Source organism: Nematolebias whitei, chromosome 9 (assembly GCF_014905685.2).
Source record: "Nematolebias whitei isolate Nwh7 chromosome 9, NemWhi1, whole genome shotgun sequence".
Lineage (NCBI taxonomy): Eukaryota > Metazoa > Chordata > Actinopteri > Cyprinodontiformes > Rivulidae > Nematolebias > Nematolebias whitei.
This window is the reverse complement of record NC_056506.1, coordinates 45,289,424-45,312,569: the sequence shown is the minus strand read 5'-3', so window position 1 is coordinate 45,312,569 and position 23,146 is coordinate 45,289,424. Positions and strand designations below refer to the sequence as shown.

The following is a 23,146-nucleotide window of genomic DNA, read 5'->3' as shown; positions in this document are numbered from 1 at the left end:
ATATTTCATCTAGAGTTGTTATATTAAACATTTCAGACTAAGTTACTACCTTGTGAGCACAATAAGCATTTGTAAACCTACTTTTTTAGGATATAACATTAGTTGTCGATACTTATAATGCAGTGATAAAGTACAATATTATATCCTAAAACGGTTTTATAAATGCTTATTGTGCTTACAAGGCAGTAACTTAGTCTGAAATGTTTAATATAACAACTCTAGATGAAATCTATAGGTGAACAGATCTGGTTCACTATTTGGCAAGACATTACTCCGCTTTGTCTCTCTGTCACCCTTAATTAATGCATAATAAGCAGTTGTTAATGATTTATAAAGTGTATATAGAGAAATTAATAATGTATTTATTAACTATTTATTAGCCGTCTATAAGTGGAGTCTTATTGTAAAGTGGTACCAGTTTTTCTACCTGGATTATTGAGCATGCATCAGGATGTGCTGTAAAGCAAAGCTCCAGTTCAGAAAAAAGTCTCTCCTGGCCCAAACAGATCAACGTCTCACTTTTTATTTTCTGGGTTCTGGAGGCAGATGCTCACTTGGACTACCACTGAAAGTCTAAGATGACATAAATAGTTAATGAGAAATCAATTCTACGGTGGCTTGTGGGTTCCTTTTACTCTTTCCATTTGCCGTTTCACGGGTCTGAAGTTGGTAAAATCACAATTTCCTGAGCTTAAACATGCCTGACACGAGCTAAATTAGGTAGATAATGACGCCGTGCCTCGGCTCTGCTCTTCTTTCAGCTGTATCTGGGCGTCGTGCTGGCAGCTGTGGTGATCATCACCGGTTGTTTCTCCTACTTCCAAGAAGCCAAGAGCTCTCGAATCATGGACTCCTTCAAGAAAATGGTGCCGCAGGTACAGCAGATGCATTACTAGGTGGTGTGTGTAGTCTCAGAGCTTTCTAAATCAATAAGCCATCCCTCAAGTAGGGCTTACACACTCACTTGAGTGGAAATCTAATAAGCTTGCACAAAGGAAAATAAATGTTTGAGCCAACTCTGGATTGTGAGTGTGTTTGCATAAAAACTCCCTCTTGTTATCCACCTCCAGCTCTTCGATTACCTAATTCTTTAATCTATTTAGACTCTTTTCACTTTCTTCTTGTGTCTATTTTTCCTATGCCTTCCCTTTTTCCTAGATCGACTTTTAACATAGCACTACTCTTTTCTCCATCTCTCTCCTCGTTTTACCACATCTCATCCTGATAGTGTTTTTTCGTCTCTTTGCCTTTTTCCCAGCAAGCCATGGTGATCCGGGAGGGAGAGAAGATGCAGATCAATGCAGAACTTGTGGTGTTGGGAGATCTGGTGGAGATTAAAGGGGGAGACCGAATTCCAGCTGACCTTCGAGTGATCTCATCCAGCGGGTGCAAGGTAGAGGATGGGTGTAGGCCAAAGCCTGGTTGGCTTTGAGGCCTCAGCAGGATCATAGGCTAAAGTGGGGTGTTAGCATACCGCGCAGGTGAGGCAAGGATGTCACCGCGCGGAGCTGGTTTCACTCTCCTAACAAGTAGTTTCAGCAAAAGTTTGATTTTACAATTTCTCAGATCAGTCAGTTGAAGGGAGTAAAGCACAGATGGTCCAGCCAATCAGCAGCCAAGAAGTTTCTTCAAAGTGGCGACCATTTTCCAAATAGTTTACTGAGACGACATCCAAGATGGACCATCTGTCATTTCCGTTATGAGGTCAGAAGACACAGATAGGATGTTTGAAAAAAAATCACAAGAGTGAATAAAAACAAAAGTAGTAAAACAACGAGGACCGGAAGAAAACAAGTAATCCCCACTAACTTTAAAAATAGCACTAATTTCTTCACATCAAGCAACAGAACACCAAGCTGGTTTGTCTTGGGTTTTAATGCCAGACCACAGTCTTTATGTGTTCTCATTAAAGGAGCTCAGATCCCAGAAATATAAATACACTTGACTGGCTAACCACCACTCAGGCTGCGCTAATGAGGGAAGAATCCTTCCATCCTGGTAGGTGCTACATCCTTAGTTACTGCAGCAAACCATGGATATCTGAAGAAGAAAAAACTCAAGCAAAAAGGCCAATGTTTTACAATTAATTGTTAGAGATGTCGGAACTTGAACTTTAAAGAATATGGTAATACATGTACATATATTTTTTTTGGTTTGGAAACACTAGTCTAATACATGGAACGATTATACCAGGGGCCATTGCTCTCTCTAGACAAGACTGTTAGTGGAAAAAACGCTAATTTATTCAATTTCAATTCAATTCAGTTTATTTATATAGCGCCTTTGAATTTAACTTCATCGCAGAACTCTCATCTTGAGCAAGCACGAAGGCGACAGTGGAAAGGAAAAACTCCCTCATGAGGATGAAACCTTTAGCAGAATCAGGCTCAGGACCAGCGGCCATCTGCTTCGACCAGCTAGGTTTGGTAGGAACAGATACACAATGGCAGGTCAAGAATCGCATGTTAAGATAGAAATAGTATCAAATGAAAACTATGAGATTTTTGTTAATGAAAAGTGCGTTACAAATTAAATTCATTATTATTATTATTATTTAACAATTCATTTAAGGAAATGAGGTTAATTTATCCTCTAGTAGTCTAAGCTTAAGACAGCATAACAAGCCAACACTAACTATAGGATTTATCAAAAAGGAAAGTCTTAAGCCCAGTCTTAAAACTGGACGATCTGTCAGCCTCACAGACAGAAACTGGAAGTTGGTTCCACAAGAAAGGAGCCTGATAACTGAAAGATCTTCCTCCCATTCTTCTTTTAGAAACTCTAGGAACCGCGAGTAAGCCTGCAGTCAGAGAGTGAAGTGCTCCGTTAGGAAAATATGGAACAAATCTACAATTTGTAATATGTAACTAATCTACAAAACTTGTTTTTTCCACTTTTATGAATAAAATCTAAATACTAAATTGTGAATTAGTGTATAGGTTAGACAACAGCTCATATATGTAAATAAATCTATGTATAAAGTAATAATCTATGTATATATGTGTCGTCTATATCTAAATACAGAAGTGCATCTTGAGTAAGGCCTAAATATGTTCAGAAATATCAGAAAAAAATATGTCATGTAAGGTGAAGTTAGGTCAACACAGTGGCTCAGTTGGTAGAGCTGTTGCCTCTCAGTGAGAAGGTCACAGATTCAAATCCCAGCCAGGGGACCTTTCTCAGTGTTCTCTCCGTGCATACGTGGGTTTTCTCCGGGTACTCTGGTTTCCTCCCACAGACCAAAAACGCATGTTAGGCTGATTAGTAACCCTAAATTGTCCCTAGTTTGTCTCATTTGTTATGTGTTCCTGTGATGGACCGAAGACATATTCAGGGTGTCCCCCGTCTCTTAGTGACTGCTGGACATGCGCACCAGTGAACCCCATGACCCGTAAAGGAAGAAAGATGGATGGATGGAAGTTGAAGTTATTAGTATAAATGCAGCTAAGTACAGACACTTGTTAGACTAAATTGACATAACCAGTAAAGTATTTAGTTACTTTAAAAGCAATTATGTACCCATCTGGCTAGAATGATTTCAGTACTTTGTAATTTTAGCACGTGGCGGTAGCCTGCCGTGTTTCTTTTGCGCCAGCTAACGGTTGTCCAGCATGGTGGGAGGTTCATTACAGATTACCCCTGTCCCCATTTTTCACCATATGCACATTGTTCTTTGAAATAAATAATTTTTTTTCTACGTGTTTCTGAAATGTAGGCAGCAGAGCTGTTGAACCACTTTCTCAGAGAGTGATTGTTAGGGACTGAAGTTTGACCAAATGTATTAAAAGAACCATGCAAGGAGAAAGCTGTTGCCTTAGATGAACGCCACCCTCAAAGACAACTCCATGTAACGTCCTTACAGCAACATGAACGAACCCTCTCTAACATCAACACACAAACAATTCATACGTTCCAATTAGAATTAAGCTGAAGAGGGATTTAACAGACGCACTTATTGTTTTGGCATGTTTAGCTGACATGTGTGCAACTGTGTAAATGGATACATGTGAAGGTTTCTTACTGACACGTGTAGGCTTATAAAGTTTAACATAGAAAGACTCTGACGTATTTTTCTTTTTAATCTGTGTTTCATACCTGCTAATGTCTTAACTGAAACATCTACTTACTAATATAATTTTATTAATTTTTGCAGATATTTATACCCTAAAATACAAACAAATTGTACCATATTTTTAGGACTATAAGGCGCACGGGATTGCAGTATAAAGAACATTAAGCGTTTTGACAGATTTTTGAGCGCTGTGTACCACATAAAATCGGTTCGAGGTCAGTAAGCACAACCAGAATTAACACATAAGGTGCACCAAATTATAAGGCTCACTGTTAATTTGTGAGAAAATTACGAGATTCAGAAAGATTAGGAGATTCTTTATTGTCATTCGCATTATGTACACAGGGTCCCAGTTACATCCAACAATAAAATGTAAAAGAAAAACAGTAATAAGATCATAAAAACAATACGTTGAACAGCAGCACGAACATGAGTCTGTGTGAGCAGATGAGTATGAATGAACACAGCAACATGAAACAGATCAGCAGCAACATGAAACAGATCAGCAGCAACATGATGTGATTTTTCACAGTGATTATTCTGGTTAGGGATTCATGAGTCTAACAGCTTTAGTGTAGAAGCTGTTCCTCAGTCTAGTGGTTCTACACTTAATGCTCCTTAACCTCTATCCTGAGGGAAGCGGGGCAAAAAGTGCGTGCGCTGGGTGAGTGGGGTCATTCATGATGCAGGTGGCCCTCTGCATCTCGAGATGTCTGTGATGATGGGGATACTGATTCCAACAGACTTCTGTGCAGCCTTCACCACTTTCTGCAAAGCTGTTCTTCCTGCAGCTGTGCAGCCTCCATGCCACACGTTGATGCTGGAGCACAGGAAGGATTTAAAGTGTGCCTTACAGTCGAAAAAATACAGTAATTAAGTTTAATCTGGTGAATTGTTGAATGGAAACAAATTTCAGCCGCCAGTATCTTTTAATCTAAAAACATCTTGTAACTCACTCATTGTTATTGAGACACTGACAGACATCTATGAAACATATCTAGGATCAGACACTCACTTTTCATACATTTCATTCTCGAACAATAAAATTACATTTTTGTCATGAAGTGCCTGTAAGGAGCTCACTTTTCTCATTTTTCTGTCAAACTAATCTTTCTTTGATTCACAAAGGAAGATTTCCTTCTGTTTTTTATTATTTTTCTGCCAACGATCAATACTAAGTTTTACATTCAGGTCTGTTGTTAGAGAAGCACATCCCATAATGCCTTTTCATCATCCTGAAATTGCTTTAAGCCACCAGATAGTCAAACTTAAGCATCATTTTTCAGAGGTTATTATGATTTTCTTTCAAGAGTTTAATCAAATATTGAGTTATAATTCTGTTCACGCTGATGAGTTCAAAAAAGGACATTGTATTACATTATTTATTATCTTCAGTCTTTATTATCTCTCTGGTATATTGAATATTTTTTAAATTGTCACAATTTGAACGAAATGTTTTGAAGCATTGTAATGAGTCATGATGATTACTGCTATAAACGTCCACGTCTACAGATAAAATACAGTTTTGACATTGATTGATACTTTATACACTTGTTGCTGTAACAAGTGCCAATTTATTAATTTCCATTCAGTCAATCTCACCTTTTCTCTCTCCCTGGATAACATTTTACTTTTGTCTTTCCCTGTGAAGGTGGACAACTCCTCTCTGACGGGAGAATCGGAGCCTCAGACTCGCTCCCCGGAGCTAACGCACGAGAATCCTCTAGAGACCCGCAACATCTGTTTCTTTTCAACCAACTGTGTCGAGGGTCAGTAGGCCAAATCTGGCCAAGATTGCCTCTTATCTCCACTGGAAGTCTGTCGTTTAGCCATCTGGAGCTAAACGTTGTTTTGATGTAGTGCCCAACCGTGAATCTGTTTCAGTGCACTAATAATCTGGTCCTCCGTCACTTCATCCTATATTGTGTAGACGCTGGTCATAAAAGGCAAGAGGAGATGGAATTAGTATGTACATGCAGAATTGAGCCGGTGGGACTTTAATATTACTGCTTTCTGTCAGTCATCAAAAACCAATACCATTATCACTGCATTGGGATTTGATGTAGCAATCTGTATTTTTATCATGGATGAAAGTCAGCTCCTCCAAGTCCAAGGGCGGACAATGGTTTGCCACCAACAGGTGAAATACGTCTTCCAGGTCAGGGATGAGTCTCTGCCTCAAGCACAAGTGTTAAGTGGCTCAGACTCTTGTTTGAGTGATGGTAGGATGGAGTGGGAGATGGGTCAATAAATCAGGGCATCTATTGTAATGAAGAGGGTGTTGCTTTGGTCTGAAGAAAAAGCTGAGCTCAAATTTAAATCTTTATTTACTGGTTCATCTACATTCCAACACTCACCTATTGGCATCCGGTATAGATATAACTTTAAGAACGAATAGCTAAAATAAGCTTCCTCCTTTGGGTGGCTGGTCTCAGCCTTAGAGATAAAGGGTGCATTCACACTAGCCCTGTTTAGTCCGCATCAATCCAACTCTGGTCCATTTGCCTAGAAAGTCCGGTTCATTTGGGGAGATGTGAATGCGCAATCAAACTCTGATACGGACCAAAAAAGTGAACTCTGGTCCACCTAGGTTGTTTTCACACCTGATAATCCGGTAGACTCGGTTCGGTTGGGGACCAATATTCATAACATTCTGTTTACATTTGAGCTGGTGCGTTTGCATTCACACTGCACTGTGCAGTCGAGTCAACCTGTTGAACCAACCTGTTCCCCCACTCGCCTGTGGTGGCGCTGCACCAAGAACTACTGAAAGAAACGACACATAAACCTCAGAAGAAGACACTACTTCTTTGTCTTCTGGAAAGAAAAAAAACTGAGTCATGTCAAGTTTTATCGGTTTTAGGAGTTATATTTTGTCATTTTTCAACAATGGACTCAGCATGAGTGGAAGATGAGGCAGAAGACCATGGAGAATGTTGTTTTTCACACAAGACAGCTGACGGCTCCATATGAGGTAAGAGAAATGTGTGTTTGTTTGCCCTGCGCTGTACTCCACTTCCTGCTAGTTTTTAGTTTTAGTTTTTCCTGTGACTTATTTGCAGTATGATAAATGGTAGGAGCATAATACACGCTCCCAATATTTTGTTGGTCTTTTTTTTTGTTGTAAATAATTACTTTTTTTTGCGGTTTTATTTATTTATTTATTTTTGTATCTTGCGATCTATGACGTCATCAAATACTCGAGTTCTACTCGGGTTTTATTATGTTAATGTCGAGTTTAAAAATTATATACTCGTTCAACCCCTACTTCCTGCTTGTGGAGCAGTGCTCGTTTTGCTACATTCACACTGTACAAGAACCGCGCTAGAGTTTTCTTCTATCGGACCGAGACCTAGGTTTTAGACCTGGCCAGAGTTCACCTTTTTCTTCCATGACAGAGTTCGATGGCGCATTCACACCTCCCCAAACGAACCGGACTTCCTAGGCAAACGGGCTAGAGTTCAGGACAACAGGGCTGGTGTGAATGCACCCCTAGAAATCTAGGTCTTGGTTTGGTTGAAGTGAACTCTGGCGTGGTTCGAATACAGTGTGAATGCAAGCAGACCGGAGACCGCTCCAAAAGCAGGAAGTGGACTACAGCGCAGGGCAAACAAACCCGCATTTCTCTTACCTCATACAAAGCCGTCAGGTGCCTTGTGTGAAAAACATTATCCGTGGTCTTCTGCCTCATCTTCCACTCATGCTGAGTCCATTGTTGAAAAATGACAAAACAGAAATCTTAAAACTGCTAAAATTTGACGCCACTACGTTTCTGTTTTTAGTTCCTGAAGAAGTGTCTTCTTCAGAGGTTTTTGTGTCGTTTCCTTCAGTAGTTCTTGGTGCAGTGCCACCACAGGCGACAGGGGGGAACAGGTTGGCTCGATTGAAAGTGCAGTGTGAATGTGAACAGCACCAGCTGAAAATGTAAATAAGTGTTCTGAGTATTGGTCCCCAATAGAACCGAGTCTAGCAGACTATCAGGTGTGAAAACACCCAAAGAGAGAAACTCCATCATCCAATGAGAGCTCAGAGCCGCTGCTCCTCTGCATCAAATGGTGAGGTGCTGTGGGCAACTCATTAGGATACTTTCTGGGTGCCTCATTCTGGAGGGTTTTCGGGCACGTTCCACTTGTAAGACCCAGGGCTTATCCATAATTTGCTGAATATGCATCCTCTCAGGGCTGGGAACTCTATAGGATTCTCCAGGAGGAGCTGGAGTCTCTTTGGAAAGAGGGATGTCTGGGTTTCCTTCCTGGACCTGTTGCCTCCATGACCTGATCTGCTAATAAGCATCGGAAAACAGACGGATAGATACACTTTTAGATTTACATTCAAATTTTACTGAAACCAAAGTAAAAAGTTCAGGTATTTTAGGAACTCTTTTGTGTATCGCACAAGCAGTTATACTGTAACTAATGTCTTATTGTTAAATAGAGCTGCCACTGTTGAAACTTTCACTTCATGTTGAGGATTTCAGGCAACTTTTAACCTTTAAAAAAAAAACAAATACATAGTGTGTCTTTAGAGTTTATTAGAATCTAGGTAGTGAAAAGAAGTGCATCAAAGATTAGAGTTTAGATTAGAGAGAAAAGTTCTGTGTGCGCATATTTTTCCGACATGCTAGCATAATATCTTATCAACCAGTATTATATAAAAGCTGTAGTTTTAAATTTGTCATGTTTGCCAATTAGAACTGGTTCTCAAACATTTCACTTGGTAAAATAAAGGTCAAATAAAAAAATAAAATAAAAAAGTTTCTGTACATCTACGACTGATTAGTTTTTTCAATCAGCCCAATTCAAGATGGCTACCACAAGTCATTGTCCTTAGAAATAAAGAGGAAAGAAAATGTTTATACATCTGTAAATTTTACAGATATTAAGCTAAAGTTTGATGTGGTTGTAGATGAGTTTTTCCCAGCACAGTCCCTGACAGCTACTGGCTAAAACTGATTTTTTCTGGGTCTATAAAGCTGATAAAGTACCCAGTCATGATCAAATCATAATTTTAGTCACATTTTGCCCTCATAAACTCGGGGTTTTACTGTGGGTCTGTCTGTTGGTTTTATTGGCTAGCATTCAACTATAATTACAATTGAATTACGACTTTTTAAACTATTTTTTAATGAGTTTGCTGAAAAATAGAAAATCTGAATTTCCACAAATTGCATGAGAACAAAAATAAAGAAAAAAAGAGATTTCACTGAAATGGGGTAGTCAGTGTTATTTACCTCAGCTGTAAGGTGTTTTAATGTTAGGCCAAATAGGTGGATTTCAGCTAATAAAGTAATCACTTAAAATCTGCTGGTAGCACAGTCTGTGGTTTGATCGTTTGTCTATAAAGCAATCCATATTCTTTTCTCCATCTCTCAGACCAGCGTCTGTTCGGTCCACCCATCCATCAGTTTCTGTCCAGCACCTATAATTCACCTTCATCTATCACTGCTCCACATTCGGCCATCATCTTCCCATCTGACCTCCTTCCTATTTACTGACTTCACTACTCAGTTCCTGCCGTGCCTCCTCGCTGTTTTTCTCCCATTTGCGTCTCACTCTGAGGAGCATCAGGTCACCTGTCAGCTGTCTGAAAGCTGGACATAATGCCATGTGATCTGGAATGACATCACATTTAAAGAGGAAAAATAGGAACCGTTTGATCAATATAAGGACTACCTTCATGGTAGAACTTCTGCACGGATGAATTATCTTTTCATTCATTCATTCAACCTTTATTTAGACACACTGAGCCTAGAAGACTCATTTACAAGTGAGATCTGTTTGGACAGACAAAAAAGTAGTGAAACTGGACACATGTAGGAATTGGAGGCGAAAAAATTCCTATCAGGCTCTTTCTTCTTGGCTGAGAAGAAAAACTCTAATATTAAAAAACACCTCACACAAACAAGCACATAGTGACATAGACATTCCGCAGAGGGGGGAATGACGAGAGCGGTGAGCAATGTCCATGGACGCTCTCGAGGGCACTGTAAGAGTTCTGATAAGGATGGAATAATCAGCCAGTTCCCTTCGGTGAAATCCGTAAACATTCTCGAGGGATGTCAGGGAATGGCCAAGGATAACGCCTATGAGAATCCTGAAACGATGACACAATGTTTATTCAACTGGTTTCCTCTGGTTATTAGTTGGAAATTCCTCGGGTGGGTGTGGGGTTGGGTGTGTGTGTATGTGTGTGGGGGGGAGCGTCAGATCACATGTTCTCCAGGCAAATTCAGATAAGGTGGCCTTCAAGGCCAGCCAGGGGAGCCAAATTCAGATAAAAACAGTTGTTTTGGGGACAGGCAGAACTTAATGACATCTACCTTGAGTCTGTGTTGGTCCAAACGGTTCCGAAATGTCCAATCTCCGTAGCCACAACGATGGAACGTGCCTGAGTAAAATCCCAAAGATCTGATCCATTCTGCCCAAAGCATTTGAGACTGGGTACTCGAGGCACGAACCCAGTCATCATAAAGGCCAGCAGCGTGATTGGGTCCCAATTTGCTGCCGATGACTTCCTTGATTGTAGATAAAACCAGCAACCAGCCGAATCCAAAAAGCAGGAACCAGTTATCGTAAATATGATTAAATATGCTTCCTTAAAAGCCACAAATGGCAGCAGAGATAGACACATCATCAAGTCTTCCAAGTCGATGAGATATCCAACTGCATGCGTGCCAACAGGGCAAATCGGCTCGCATAAAACCTCTTCTCTTCGAAGAAATGTTATAAATTGTGTTGAGGGACCAACTGATCCAATTAAGTCTGTAATTATGGTTTGAAAGATATGCAAGAGAGGCTCAGAAGCAGTTTCACAGACAGACAGAGCAGCAAAGCGGAGAGGGAGGGGAGGGGAAAAGCCTCCGACCTCGGCAAGAGCAAGTGATGATTGAATCTGAAGATTCATTGGGATAAATTCATATGGGTGAAATGTTGTAGTTTGTTGGTCATTGAAAGTAGTTTTTTGCTCTTTAACATTAAATCTCACCCTCCGTCAGGCACGGCCCGTGGTATTGTCATAGCCACCGGTGACCAGACAGTGATGGGTCGCATCGCCACCCTGGCATCTGAGCTGGAGGTCCGCCAGACACCCATCAGCATTGAGATTGAGTACTTCATCCAGCTCATCACCGGCGTGGCCGTCTTCCTGGGTTTGTCCTTTTTCATTCTGTCTCTCATCCTGGGCTACTCCTGGCTCGAGGCTGTCATCTTCCTCATCGGCATCATAGTGGCCAACGTGCCCGAGGGGCTCCTGGCTACTGTCACTGTAAGTAAACACGCAACTTCTTTTTGTCAAACACATATATTCAAGTTGTTTCACAACATTTAAAAGAATGGTTAGGATTATTTTTAACATCACAGCTGTTTGTGGTGTCTTTTTCAGGACAACAATATTCACGTCAACATAGAGAAATTACCTTTTCTACAAAAAAACTATGAGAATGAACTTGAAACTGAGTCAATAAATCTCAAATAAGAACATTAGCTAACAGCTAAAAGGACATAATTACTAGCTAAAAGCTAAAAAGTAGCATAATTCTAGCTTAAAGTAAAAGTAGCAAATACTAGCGGAAAGTAGCAAAGCACTAGCTCAATGCTAAAGCAGCTATAGGCCTAATGCTATCTAAAAAAAATTTAAATAGCACAATCGTAGGTAAAAGCTAAAGTAGCAAAATACACATTTTATGAGCATTTACTTTGTTAAAAGTAGAACAAGGCAGCTAGAAGCTAAAAGTAGCATAGGGCTATCTGAAAGCAAAACAAACAAACAAAAAAAAACATTAGCTAAAAGCTAAAGTGGCAAAAAGATAGCTAAAAGCTGAAAGTAGCAGAACATCAGCTTAAAACTAAAAGAAGGAACAAGCTAACTAAAACAAGCTTTAAACAGTGAAAGACTAGCTAAAAGTCAAATGTAGCCGAAGACTAGCTAATAGCTAAAGAATTTCAACTGAAACTTAAATAGCAAAAAAAAGATGAGAGAGAGAACATAACGCTGATTTGAGAGAACCATGTATTAGAAGGAAGTGAAGTCTAAATAAAAATATATGAAAATAAAGTTAAATATTTAAATGTCCATCCATCCATCCATTTTCTTTACCCGCTTATTCCATTGTGGGTCACGGGGGTCGCTGGTGCCCATGTCCAGCAATCACTGTGCGAGGGGCGGGATACACCCTGGACGGGTCGCAAGTCCATCACAGGGCCACATAGAGACAAACGAGACAAACAACCATTCACTCTCTCACTCACACCTAGGGACAGAGTTACCAATCAGCCTAACATGCATGTTTTTGGTCTGTGGGAGGAAACCGGAGTACCCGGAGAAAACCCACGCATGCACGGAGAGAACATGCAAACTCCACCCAGAAAGGCCCCTGGACCGGGGTTTGAACCAGGGACCTGCTCGCTGAGAGGCAGCAGCTTTACCAGTTGCGCCACCGTGCTGCCATATTTAAATGTATAAAAGTAAAAAAAATCATAGCACCCGTTTTCTAAATGAGCTTAAGGTTTTGATATAGAAATGGTTAATTTAGCTCAAGTATGTCAAAGTAGTTGGCAAAAACAACAACAACAACAAAAAACAGAAAAAGAAACAAAAACAGGAAAACAATAATATTAATACCTTATCAAAATTCACATAATAAATATAGCTTAACTTTATTTATACATTTATAATTCATCAAAACGTATATAATTCTGTCCCTTTCCTAAGCGACAGAATAATAATAATAAAAAAATAAGTTAAAATAATAACATTAAATAAACTCCGCTTTTAACAAAGTCCCCCAAAGTTTCCAGGTTGATAACTCTGTGGATGAAAATGGATTTTGGAGACTTGAAATATAAAAATAAATAATAATATATATATTAAAAAAAAAACAGGCTTATAAGCAGCTGAGCAGCTGCTTTTTAAATAGTTGCAACTTGATTTATTGTTGACATCAAAATATTGATTAGAGCAGCTTTGAGCAGACCACAGGCCCATTATTGAGCCTTCTAGTTCATTACGTTGGTTTACTGGCACATCTAAATGGAACTGAGCCATCATCAAAGTTATTAGCTACACCTGTGGCTTCTCTAAAATAATTCACCCTTGGTGAATGTTGGTGGAGCTTGGAGGACGCTAAAAACAAACAAACAGCAAAATGATTTATCATGAAACGCTGAAATGGTTCCAGCGTTCAAGTGTAGCTAAGTTTTGCTGTGAAAATAAAGGGAGTGAACCGAGGTGGATGCCAACTGGCATTTGAAATGCCATCAGTCGACATTTCACTGGTCACAGAAAATAAATTAACTTCCAGTGGCTGGTTTCTTTAGCTGCTTTCACTGTAAACACACCGTGGGTTGTCTGCAGAAACGCCTGTTGTTTGGTTGGAGTGTGGTCTCTGTGGCCAGCTTGAATTGGTTTGTGTTGATGCATCACTTAGAACATATGGAATGTGTGTCTGTGCATTGTCTTGATGCTCCTGTTCTCTGACTGTTAACTAGCCAAACACACACAGTTTTATCAGGCACCTGAACCACGCATGGTTTCACATGTACAAGCGCTTGAACGCACCACTGCTTTCATATGCTTTCTCTGTTTGCCGACTAACAATCATCCATCCTCACCCCTTCTCATCCTTCCTCCTCTTCCTCCCCCCACCCAGGTGTGTTTGACTCTCACTGCCAAGCGAATGGCCAAGAAGAACTGCCTGGTAAAGAACCTGGAGGCCGTGGAGACGCTCGGCTCCACCTCCACCATCTGCTCCGACAAGACGGGCACGCTGACCCAGAACCGCATGACCGTAGCCCACATGTGGTTCGACAATCAGGTCCACGAGGCGGACACCACTGAGGACCAGACTGGTGAGGCAGAGTTGAGATGAGATGGAGAAGGAGGGAAATAAAAAATTAAAACAGGAAATGGAGTGTTTTAGGGAATGCAGGAGGGGAGTGGGACCACCTGCTAAAATTCATCTGTCCAACACTTCCACCGCCAGCAAACATGGCTGTTCACTGTACTGCCTGGATTAATTGAGAAGTGGCATGCAGTGGGTGGCAAAACCCCACAGCTTCTCCACGGCAGGGCTGCTGCGGTGGAACCAATCGGCTTCTTCCTCCTACCAGCGAAGGAAAATTCAAGCCAAATTTTTATAAAAGCCTCCAGCAATAACCAAAATGTTTGGCAGAAAAAGAGCAGGTGTTCCATGCATACTAATGAAGTCAGTGATGCTGACACAGGCTGCTGCTGGAGGAAAACACGGTGAACTTCATTTTTCAGGACCAACCTCATCCCTGCGGTTGTTGCAGGTTGTGTCCATCATCCTGTGAGGAAAGGAGCGGTGACAGCGAACACCATGACATGCAGGCAAATATGAAAAATGAACGCAACACAGTGAAGGTCACTTTCAATTGGAGCGGGTGGGAAAGCAGAAATTTCGATACAATTTTCCTACAAGCTTTTTTTCTTTGGAGGCATTCTAGTTAAAAATGGATGCCATTTTCCAGACTGGGGAGTTGAGAAATCACTTCTGTCAAGGAAAAAAAAAACGGGGCTGTTCACCTCAAGTGGCCCTGACTCTGTTATTTAGCTACAATATCCAGAGCTACTCTGTGAACCAGGAGTTGAATAAATACTGAATGAGCTCTATGCTTAAATAAAGCCTAACACAGGTTCCTCTGCTATTCTCCCAGGTTTGGGTTTTGACAGGAGCTCTGATACTTGGGCTGCTCTGTCTCGCGTGGCTGGCCTCTGCAACAGAGCAGTTTTCAAAATCGGACAGGAGCACCTCCCCGTTCTGATGGTACGGACCTTCATCACTCACTCACATCACAACACAAGTTTTGCTAACGCTCTGCCTCGAGCTCCAGGCTCATGAATTATCTCAGCTCTCTAAAGCAGTGGGGGCACATTTGGCTTAATGCAAGGCCATTATGAGCAGGCTTTTTTTAGACATGGATCAACTAATGCATGCACATAATTCATGAGACACGATTTTGCCTACTTGGTTTGCCAGTAGGGTGAAGGTAACGACATGAGCTAAGTGTCAGGTGCGCTGCTCAGAAGAATCTTTTTAAAAGGAGTATTTGGATTCTGATTCAAAGAGGAAACACTGTCGAGTATAAACACGCCGTCAGAATCTGAAAATATGAGAAGATTTTTCTAAAAAACAAGGCTTGAACTTTTGACTTTTGCCAATCTGATTCTTCATACCTCAGTTTATTTCCCTTCAGCATGAACTTTGATTTTCACGAGTGGCTGGATCAACACAACTTCTTACTCTAAGGTGCACAATATAACTGAGTATGAAACAGAAACTTGAAAGGTATCCACTGCACCAGTTTAAAAAACTTCCTGTGGAATGTTGCAGTTTCTTCATGTTATCTTGACATTTTTTGTTCCCTCTGATTATGTCGTTTCTTTAGATACCGTATTTTACGCCGTACAGGTTGCACTGTTTTCCTTAACTTTTCCTTAATAAATGCTCTTTGATGGTCAAATCAGCTGCATTTCAAAAGCCGATACGCAGAAGTAGGCACGTGCACGGGAGGACTCGCTGTGCATTTCTTTGAAATTTAACAAGATAACCACCTAAAAACAATTATTTGTTTGCTTGACTGTATGGTAAAAGTGTGCCTCAGTCTAATTTTTACTTAATAAAAGGACTTTAACAGTCAAATCAGATGCATTTTCAAAAATATTTGCTGCCTTGGTGCTCACAGCTTGCAGACAGGGAGGAAATCAGGAAGGAGGAACACTGCATTTCTTTGAAATTTAAACAAATTTTTGTTTGCTCGACATTATAGTAAAGGTGTGTCTCAGTTGAACTTTTACTTAATAAATGCACTTTAATGGTGAAATTAGCTTCATTTCGTCGGGGCGGCGCAGCAAAATGAAGCTGATTTAGCGGTAGCTCCAGACATTTTGGACGAAGATGGAAGGCTATGGCAAGCCAATTGTGTCATTAATAGCCACTTTTACCTATTACATGATACAACAGGATGCCATACTACTCTAGTGCCATCTAGCGGCTGAAAATGGTAGTGTTCAATATTTTCAGTCAGAATGAATGAAAATGCTCATCTCTCAGTCAAAAATTGGTTTATAAATATGGGGGAAAACATAAATACGACAAGCAAATTATGCAAAAAACTGTGACTTTTAGGGTGAAAAATACAGTAATCAGTTTTCTCTGTGTGCCTTGTTAGATCTGTGCTGGTGTCATAATCGTTATTCTTGTAATTTAAGGGAATGCGGAGAAACACTCAGAGTTCTTAATTTATTTTCATGTTGTAAACTGACAAAATCTGTACATCCACTCAGTGTTCCATCCCTTGTAGTAACGAATTTAACAAATCATTATGTAATATAAGTAATAAGGGGGGTTTTCCTTTCCACTGTTGTCTTTGTGCTTGTTCAGGAAGAGAGACTGCGACGAATTGAAGATTCAACGCAATCTGTTGGTTTCCTTAGATACATAACTTTTACTAATTGGCTTTCAAGTTCAAGTTCAAGAATCTTTATTATCTCCAAGGGGCAAATTGTTTCACAGTCAGTAGGCACACAAAACATCCATACTAGACAAGACATTAAAACATTAAAATAACAGTACAGAAATTATCATTATTTGTTGAGAAGCCTGATATCTACAGGGATGAATGAGTTTTTCAGTCTGTTTGTTCCACATCTGGGCAGCAGATACCTGCGTCCAGATGGAAGCAACCTGAACTCACCATGGAGTGGGTGATCGGGATCTGCCAGAATCAGCCTGGCCTTGTTCACTGACCTCACGTTGTGTAGGTCAGTGAGGTTCTGCAGGACTATGCCAGCAGTTTTGCTGCACATCCTGACAATCCCTGAGAGTTTGTTCCTGTTTTTGCATGTCACAAGTCCAAACCAACAGAAGAAGGTGAAAGCAGAGACTAAAAAAAAACCTGGATAAAGGATTCTCATAAAAGTAGACTCAACACTAAAATCACAGAGCTTCTCATAAAAATACATTCTCTGGTGGGCCTTCTTACAACTGATTTACTGATGGACTTCTATAAGTGATTGTTTTTGTTCAGAGCCCTGAGATGACTTCTGTTGAAGCATCACTTTATATAAAATAACTAAAGTTAAACTGAATTAATATACAGTAGAAGATCTGGTCATTGTGCACAAAAATAGGTTTCAGTAAAAAAAAAAACAATCTGCACGCGGCATTATATTTTATACGTTTAAATATGAATATCTGTGCATGTGCTAGTTATCGCTGCTTTCCTATTTTATCTACTTTACACGAACACAATTTAAAACTTTTCATTTTAATTTCATTATTTTAAACAGCTTTTCTAATAATTTTCTCATGACTCTGAACAGGACAAAATGTGTGCAAAGCATGGATGGATAGATCGATGGATGGATGGATAGATGGATGGATGGATGGATGGATGGATGGATGGATGAATGGATGAATAGATGAATGGATAGGCAAATGGATAGATGGATGGATGAATGAATGGATGGATGGATGGATGATGGATGGATTGATGGACAGATGGAGTCATTCAACCTTTATTTAGACAGGGAAATCCCATTGAGCCCCGAGGACTCATTTACAAGAGAGACCTGATTTCAACAAAGAAAGATGACAACAATGAAGAACAGCAACAACAATAAACAGCCACAAAAAGGCACACAGATTTTTTTTTTTTTACAAATAAGATGGCTAAAAAAGAAGTAACAAAAACAGCTAGATTCTAAGGCGAATGTAGAAAACTAAAAACAGGAACATGTCTGCATTGGTCCCTGCCAGGAGTCCAACAGATTCTTAAAGACACTTAGAGAGGTCAAGGTCGAGACCTTCAGATCTTTTTGTAAGATATTCCAGGAAACAGGAGTGGAGTAGGAGAAGGCCCTTTTGCCTAGTTCAGTCCTCACTGAGGGAACACTGCAGGTAATGATGTCCTTGGAGCGCATGCTGTAGCTGCACTCACGCAGAGACAAGTAGGAAGAGATGTATGAAGGCAGCAGACCAAGAAGTGATTTAAAGATGAAAATGTACCAGTGAGAGAGTCTGCGTGAGGTTAATGATGACCAGTTAACCAGTGAATACTGGGTGCAGTGGTGGGTACGATAATCACAGCCAGTTATGAATCTTAGTGCACCATGATAGACAGCATCCAACATCTGCAGGGTTCTTGTAGGAGCGTTCATGTAAATATTGTCACCGTAATCAATTGAGGGAAGGAAAGTCACAGATACAAGGTGTTTTCTAGCATTCAGTTAGACAGGATCTGTTTCTGAAAAAGAAACCCAGTTTAAGTTTCAGTTTCTTTACCAAGTTTTCCACATGGAGCTTAAAAGAGAGTGTGAGTCGACCAAGATACCCAAATATTTATAGGAATCAACAAACTTAATAGGGACACCATTTGAGGATGAAATCAGAGGAAGAACTGCTGGGACCAACTTCCTGTTTGAAAAAAACATCCCTTTGGTTTTATCGGCGTTTAGGACAAGTTTGAGACGGAACAAATCTGACTGGATGATGTTGAATGCAGATTGCAAAAGCTGGAAAGCCTGATGGATGGATGGATGGATGGACAGACAGATGGACAGATGAATGGATAGACAGATGGATAGATAAATGGATAGATGGATGGACGGATGGACGGACGGATGGATGGATGGATGGATGGATAGATGGACAGATGAATGGATGGATGAACTGATAGATGGATGGACAGACGGATGGATGGACAAATTGATGGATGGACAAATGAATGGACGGACAGATGGATGGATGGATGGATGGACAAATGGATGATGGATGAATGATAGATGAATGGATGGACAGATGGATGGATGGACGGACAGAGAGACGGATGGATAATGGATAGATGAATGGATGGATGGAAAGATGGATGATGGATGACAATAGATGGATGGAAGGATGCATGATTTTATTAACTGATTAAACTCTCAATCTGACCGTCAAGTTGCTCAATAATGAAATTATTTCAACTGTTATGAGTTCAAAGGTCATCTAGTTTTAAGTTTATTAAACTCATAAAAAAATTAAAACTGAAATTAGATTTTAAAAATGCAGTAAAGAACCTGGATTAAAGACAATAATCTGCCTCTGCTACTTGTTATCAAATGAGTACATAAAGCAGGTGATTTCTGTTGTAGCTTTTTGAAAGACATAACCAAAATCACTTCATGCATTTTTCATTTTAGAGCCCAAGTAATAAAAATAAAACCACAACATTTTCTGCACAATAACGACTTAGAGCTCAGTTTGAAACACCGCACTGACACGCTCAAATAATCCCTTTTCACTCATGGAATGAAATGTGAGCGCAGAAGCAAATACTTTGATTTTACTTCTGTGGTCGGCCAGTCCCACGTGGCAGTCACGGTGAGGAAGCATAAAGAGCGTAAAAACATTTGTCAGTTCCACTTGACAAAGGTGCAACGAACACACACCGGCTCGCATGCGTAACCTTGTTCTCTCATATGAACACACACAGAGAAAATAATCCGATACACTCCTGGAAATAAGTCCCTCACACTGACCCATAAACACACACCGCTGAGTGGGTGAGTCAATATTACCCCGGCCTTCTTCCAGCCGCTCCTCTAACCTGAGGGAGCTCAGTGAGATTACAGCTTCTGTGATGGGAGAAGGCCCTCTGCTGAAGCATTTCTGCGTCCTCCCTGCAAAACAGATGTGTCTCTTGACGGCACTCAACGGTGACGGCGCCACCCATTATTAAAACAAGTCCCTGTCCGCGAGCGTGAGGACCGAGAAATGGAACTTCCTCGATCTGTTTATTCATTCATGAAAAGGCCCAAACAAGGACGAACGTTGCAGAGCCCGTGTCCTTGTTTTTACGGCTGTTCATGAATGAATAAACAGAAACAAAGAGAAATTTCTTGTCTCGGTCCGACTCCCGCTTGCGTTTTTGCCGACAGGTCATCAGTTCAGTATTGATTTAAATAAACTGGCTCAAAGGGTTGCCGTTATCACAAATTTGTTATAAAAATGGATGTTTATTGATTTTCAAAAACTAAAATTCACCCTGAATTGTTTAAATACTATAAGCAACTTTGTAACATAAGCAGATCATACCATTGGTTGATTCTCTAACTATCTTTTAGCTCTGAGGCAATGTGTTCAACATAATGGTATTTCCTCCATTTATTTAACAGTTAACAATGGTGTACCACAAGGCTAAGTCTTAGGACCCAGCCTCTTTACAATCTACATAGGTAATGTAGGTCAGAGCATCCCTGATGCATCTTTACATTTCTATGCTGATGACATAGTTGTTTACTGTCGAGCTACAACAGTTGCTAAGGCTTTCCAGCTTTTGCAATCTGCCTTTGACATCATGCAGTCATCTCAAACTTGTCCTAAATGCCGGTAAAACCAAAGGGATGTTTTTTTCAAACAGGAAGTCGGTCCCAGCAGTTCTATCTTTGATTTTATCCTCAAATGGTGTCCCTAATGAGTTTGTCGATTCCTATAAATATTTGGGTATCTTGGTCGACTTGCATCTCTCTTTTAAGCTTCACATGGAAAACCTAATAAGGAACTTGAAAGTTAAATTGCGTTTCTTTTTAAGAAATAGATCCTGTCTGACTGAATGCTAGAAAACACCTTGTAACTGTGACTTTCCTCCATGGATTACGATGACATTATTTACATGAATGCTCCTACAAGAATCCTGCAGATGTTGGATGCTGTCTATCATGGTGCACCAAGATTCATAACTGGCTGTGATTATCGTACCCACCACTGCACCCAGTATTCACTGGTTAACTGGACATCATTAACCTCATGCAGACTCTCTCACTGGTACATTTTAATCTTTAATCACTTCTTGGTCTGCTGCCTTCATACATCTCCTACATGTCTCTGCGTGAGTGCAGCTACAGCGTGCGCTCTCAAGACATCATTACCTGCAGTGTTCCCTCAGTGCGGACTGAACTTGGCAAAAAGGCCTTTTCTTACTCCGCTCCTGTTTCCTGGAATATCTTGCAAAAAGATCTGAAGCTCTCGACCTTGACCTCTCTAAGTGGCTTCAAACATTTGTTAAGTTCCTGGCAAGAACCAATGCAGACATGTTCCTGTTTTTAGTTTTCTACACCGCCTTATAATTTAGCAGGTTTTTTTTTTTTCCGCTACTTTTTCCTTATGATTGTCCTTTTGGTTGCCATTTTATTTTAATTTGTAAAAAAAAAAAAACAAACAAAAAAAAGTATGCCTCTTTTATGATTGTCTATTGTTCTTGTTGTTATCCACTGTTGTCATCACTCTGTTAAAGAAATCAGGTCTCTCTTGTAAATGAGTCCCCGAGGCTCAATGGGATTAACCTGTCTAAATAAAGGTAGAATGAAAAGGCAAAAATATTCAAAACTGAAAGCAAAGTGCTTTGTAGGAATAAACAAGATGCAATATTCCTGTGACTCACTGGATGTCTTATTTGTGCAAATCCTTTATCAAAAAACTAATTTTGCGGGTCGTATTCAAATGCATCTACTTAAATCTGCCTATTTGAATAGGATCCGATATTGCTTGGAAGATATGTTGAGGCCATTTAGCTGATTTGTTTCAAATAAATTATTATTTTGTCGATTCATATTGGAAACATTAAGGGTTTTTATGTACTTTTATTACTTCAATATTAATTTTAGTTTAAAAACCTGCTACAGCTTGTGACCAAATCACAAGGACTGGAAATCCAGGTGATGCTGCGCTGCCTGCATCAGTGATAGAAGTGATGAAAAAGTCATCAAATGCGTTTTTTTTTTAAACGTAATTGAAAAGAAACGTTTTCCTGTGCTGCCTCGTCATTAACAGTACGACTTTCAGAAATAAACATCTAAATGTGAGTGACTGTGCTAATGTGACTCTGTGTCTGTTTCCCCAGAGGGACACGGCAGGAGACGCGTCGGAGTCGGCCCTGTTGAAATGCATCCAGGTGTGCTGCGGGAGCGTCAGTGACATGAGAGCAAGGAACCCCAAAGTGACAGAAATCCCCTTCAACTCCACCAACAAGTACCAGGTAAAAACAAGTTTCTGCTGGAGCTGCTGCACAAAGTCAGGCAAAGTCAGTCAAAGTAATGCTGCTCTTGGCATTTTGTTTTTAAATTTTATAAAATAATAAATAAAAATAAAAACCCATTAAAGTCTTGTAAATTTGCATTTGGCTTGCTTCGGGGGAATTCACATCTTATTTTGTCCAACCAACAAACTTAAAAACAGAAAAACATGCATCGGTGTAGACTAAAACTGGAAAATGGTTTTGAAAAGATTGCCAATAATTTACCATCACAAGGACTGATCACCTGATTGGTTCTGATCTTGATGCACCATGATGCAGAGGATAAAACACCTCTTCTTTCACCTGCTGCATTTACCTGTGGCCACATCTGCTCACCTGCCTCTGTCTCACCAACCTGCCTCCACTACATCCAAACAGTGTATCCGTTTTCCTCTTTGCTCTTCTTCCTGGTAGTACAGAATGTAACATCCTTTGTCCTATACAGTACATCCACAGTAAGTCTGCTGCACGTGTCCAAACCATCTCAACCTCACCTATCAGAACTTCTCTCTTCATAGCTCCACCTCTTCAGGGCTCTCTTTCATTGAAATAACAAGAGTATCACATACGGCACATTACACGCCCGTTGACAAACTGTCACTGCACTAAAACCATGGATATACGGTGCGATCCGATGTGGTGATATCTCCGTATTCTTCACATATACGTACAATTTCCGGGAAATTCCGTATCGCATCCCCGGCAGATTCAGTTTTCGGATATCCCCGTATACGGACACAAATGGATCCTAAAAAAATCCCAAAATCCGGATACTTATCTGCGGCAGATCCCGAAAATATGTGACTCTGTTATCCCTCGGGATTCCAGCTTTAGATCTCTTTGCATTCTTGCCGCATCTTTGACGTATGGTTGGTTTCAGATTCATGCATATACGTGACTGATGTCTGTCGGATATTTACAGATTTTTATCTGCGAAGGATCCTGAAGTATGCGATCCCTCGGAGTTCCAGCTTCAGATCTCGTTGCATACTTGCTGCAT

General features: G+C 40.3%; 1 protein-coding gene across 1 annotated transcript in view; it reads left to right on the top strand.

Moving 5' to 3' along the window:
• The window catches only part of atp1a2a (ATPase Na+/K+ transporting subunit alpha 2a), a gene marked incomplete in the record, with an annotated part of 99,478 nt that overhangs the window by 14,530 nt on the left and 61,802 nt on the right, over positions 1-23,146 (top strand). The window contains 7 exon segments of the mRNA XM_037682407.1: positions 762-875; positions 1,259-1,393; positions 5,724-5,841; positions 11,067-11,335; positions 13,719-13,917; positions 14,746-14,855; positions 21,973-22,107. Of these exon segments, the coding sequence (XP_037538335.1) occupies positions 762-875; positions 1,259-1,393; positions 5,724-5,841; positions 11,067-11,335; positions 13,719-13,917; positions 14,746-14,855; positions 21,973-22,107 (1,080 nt within the window).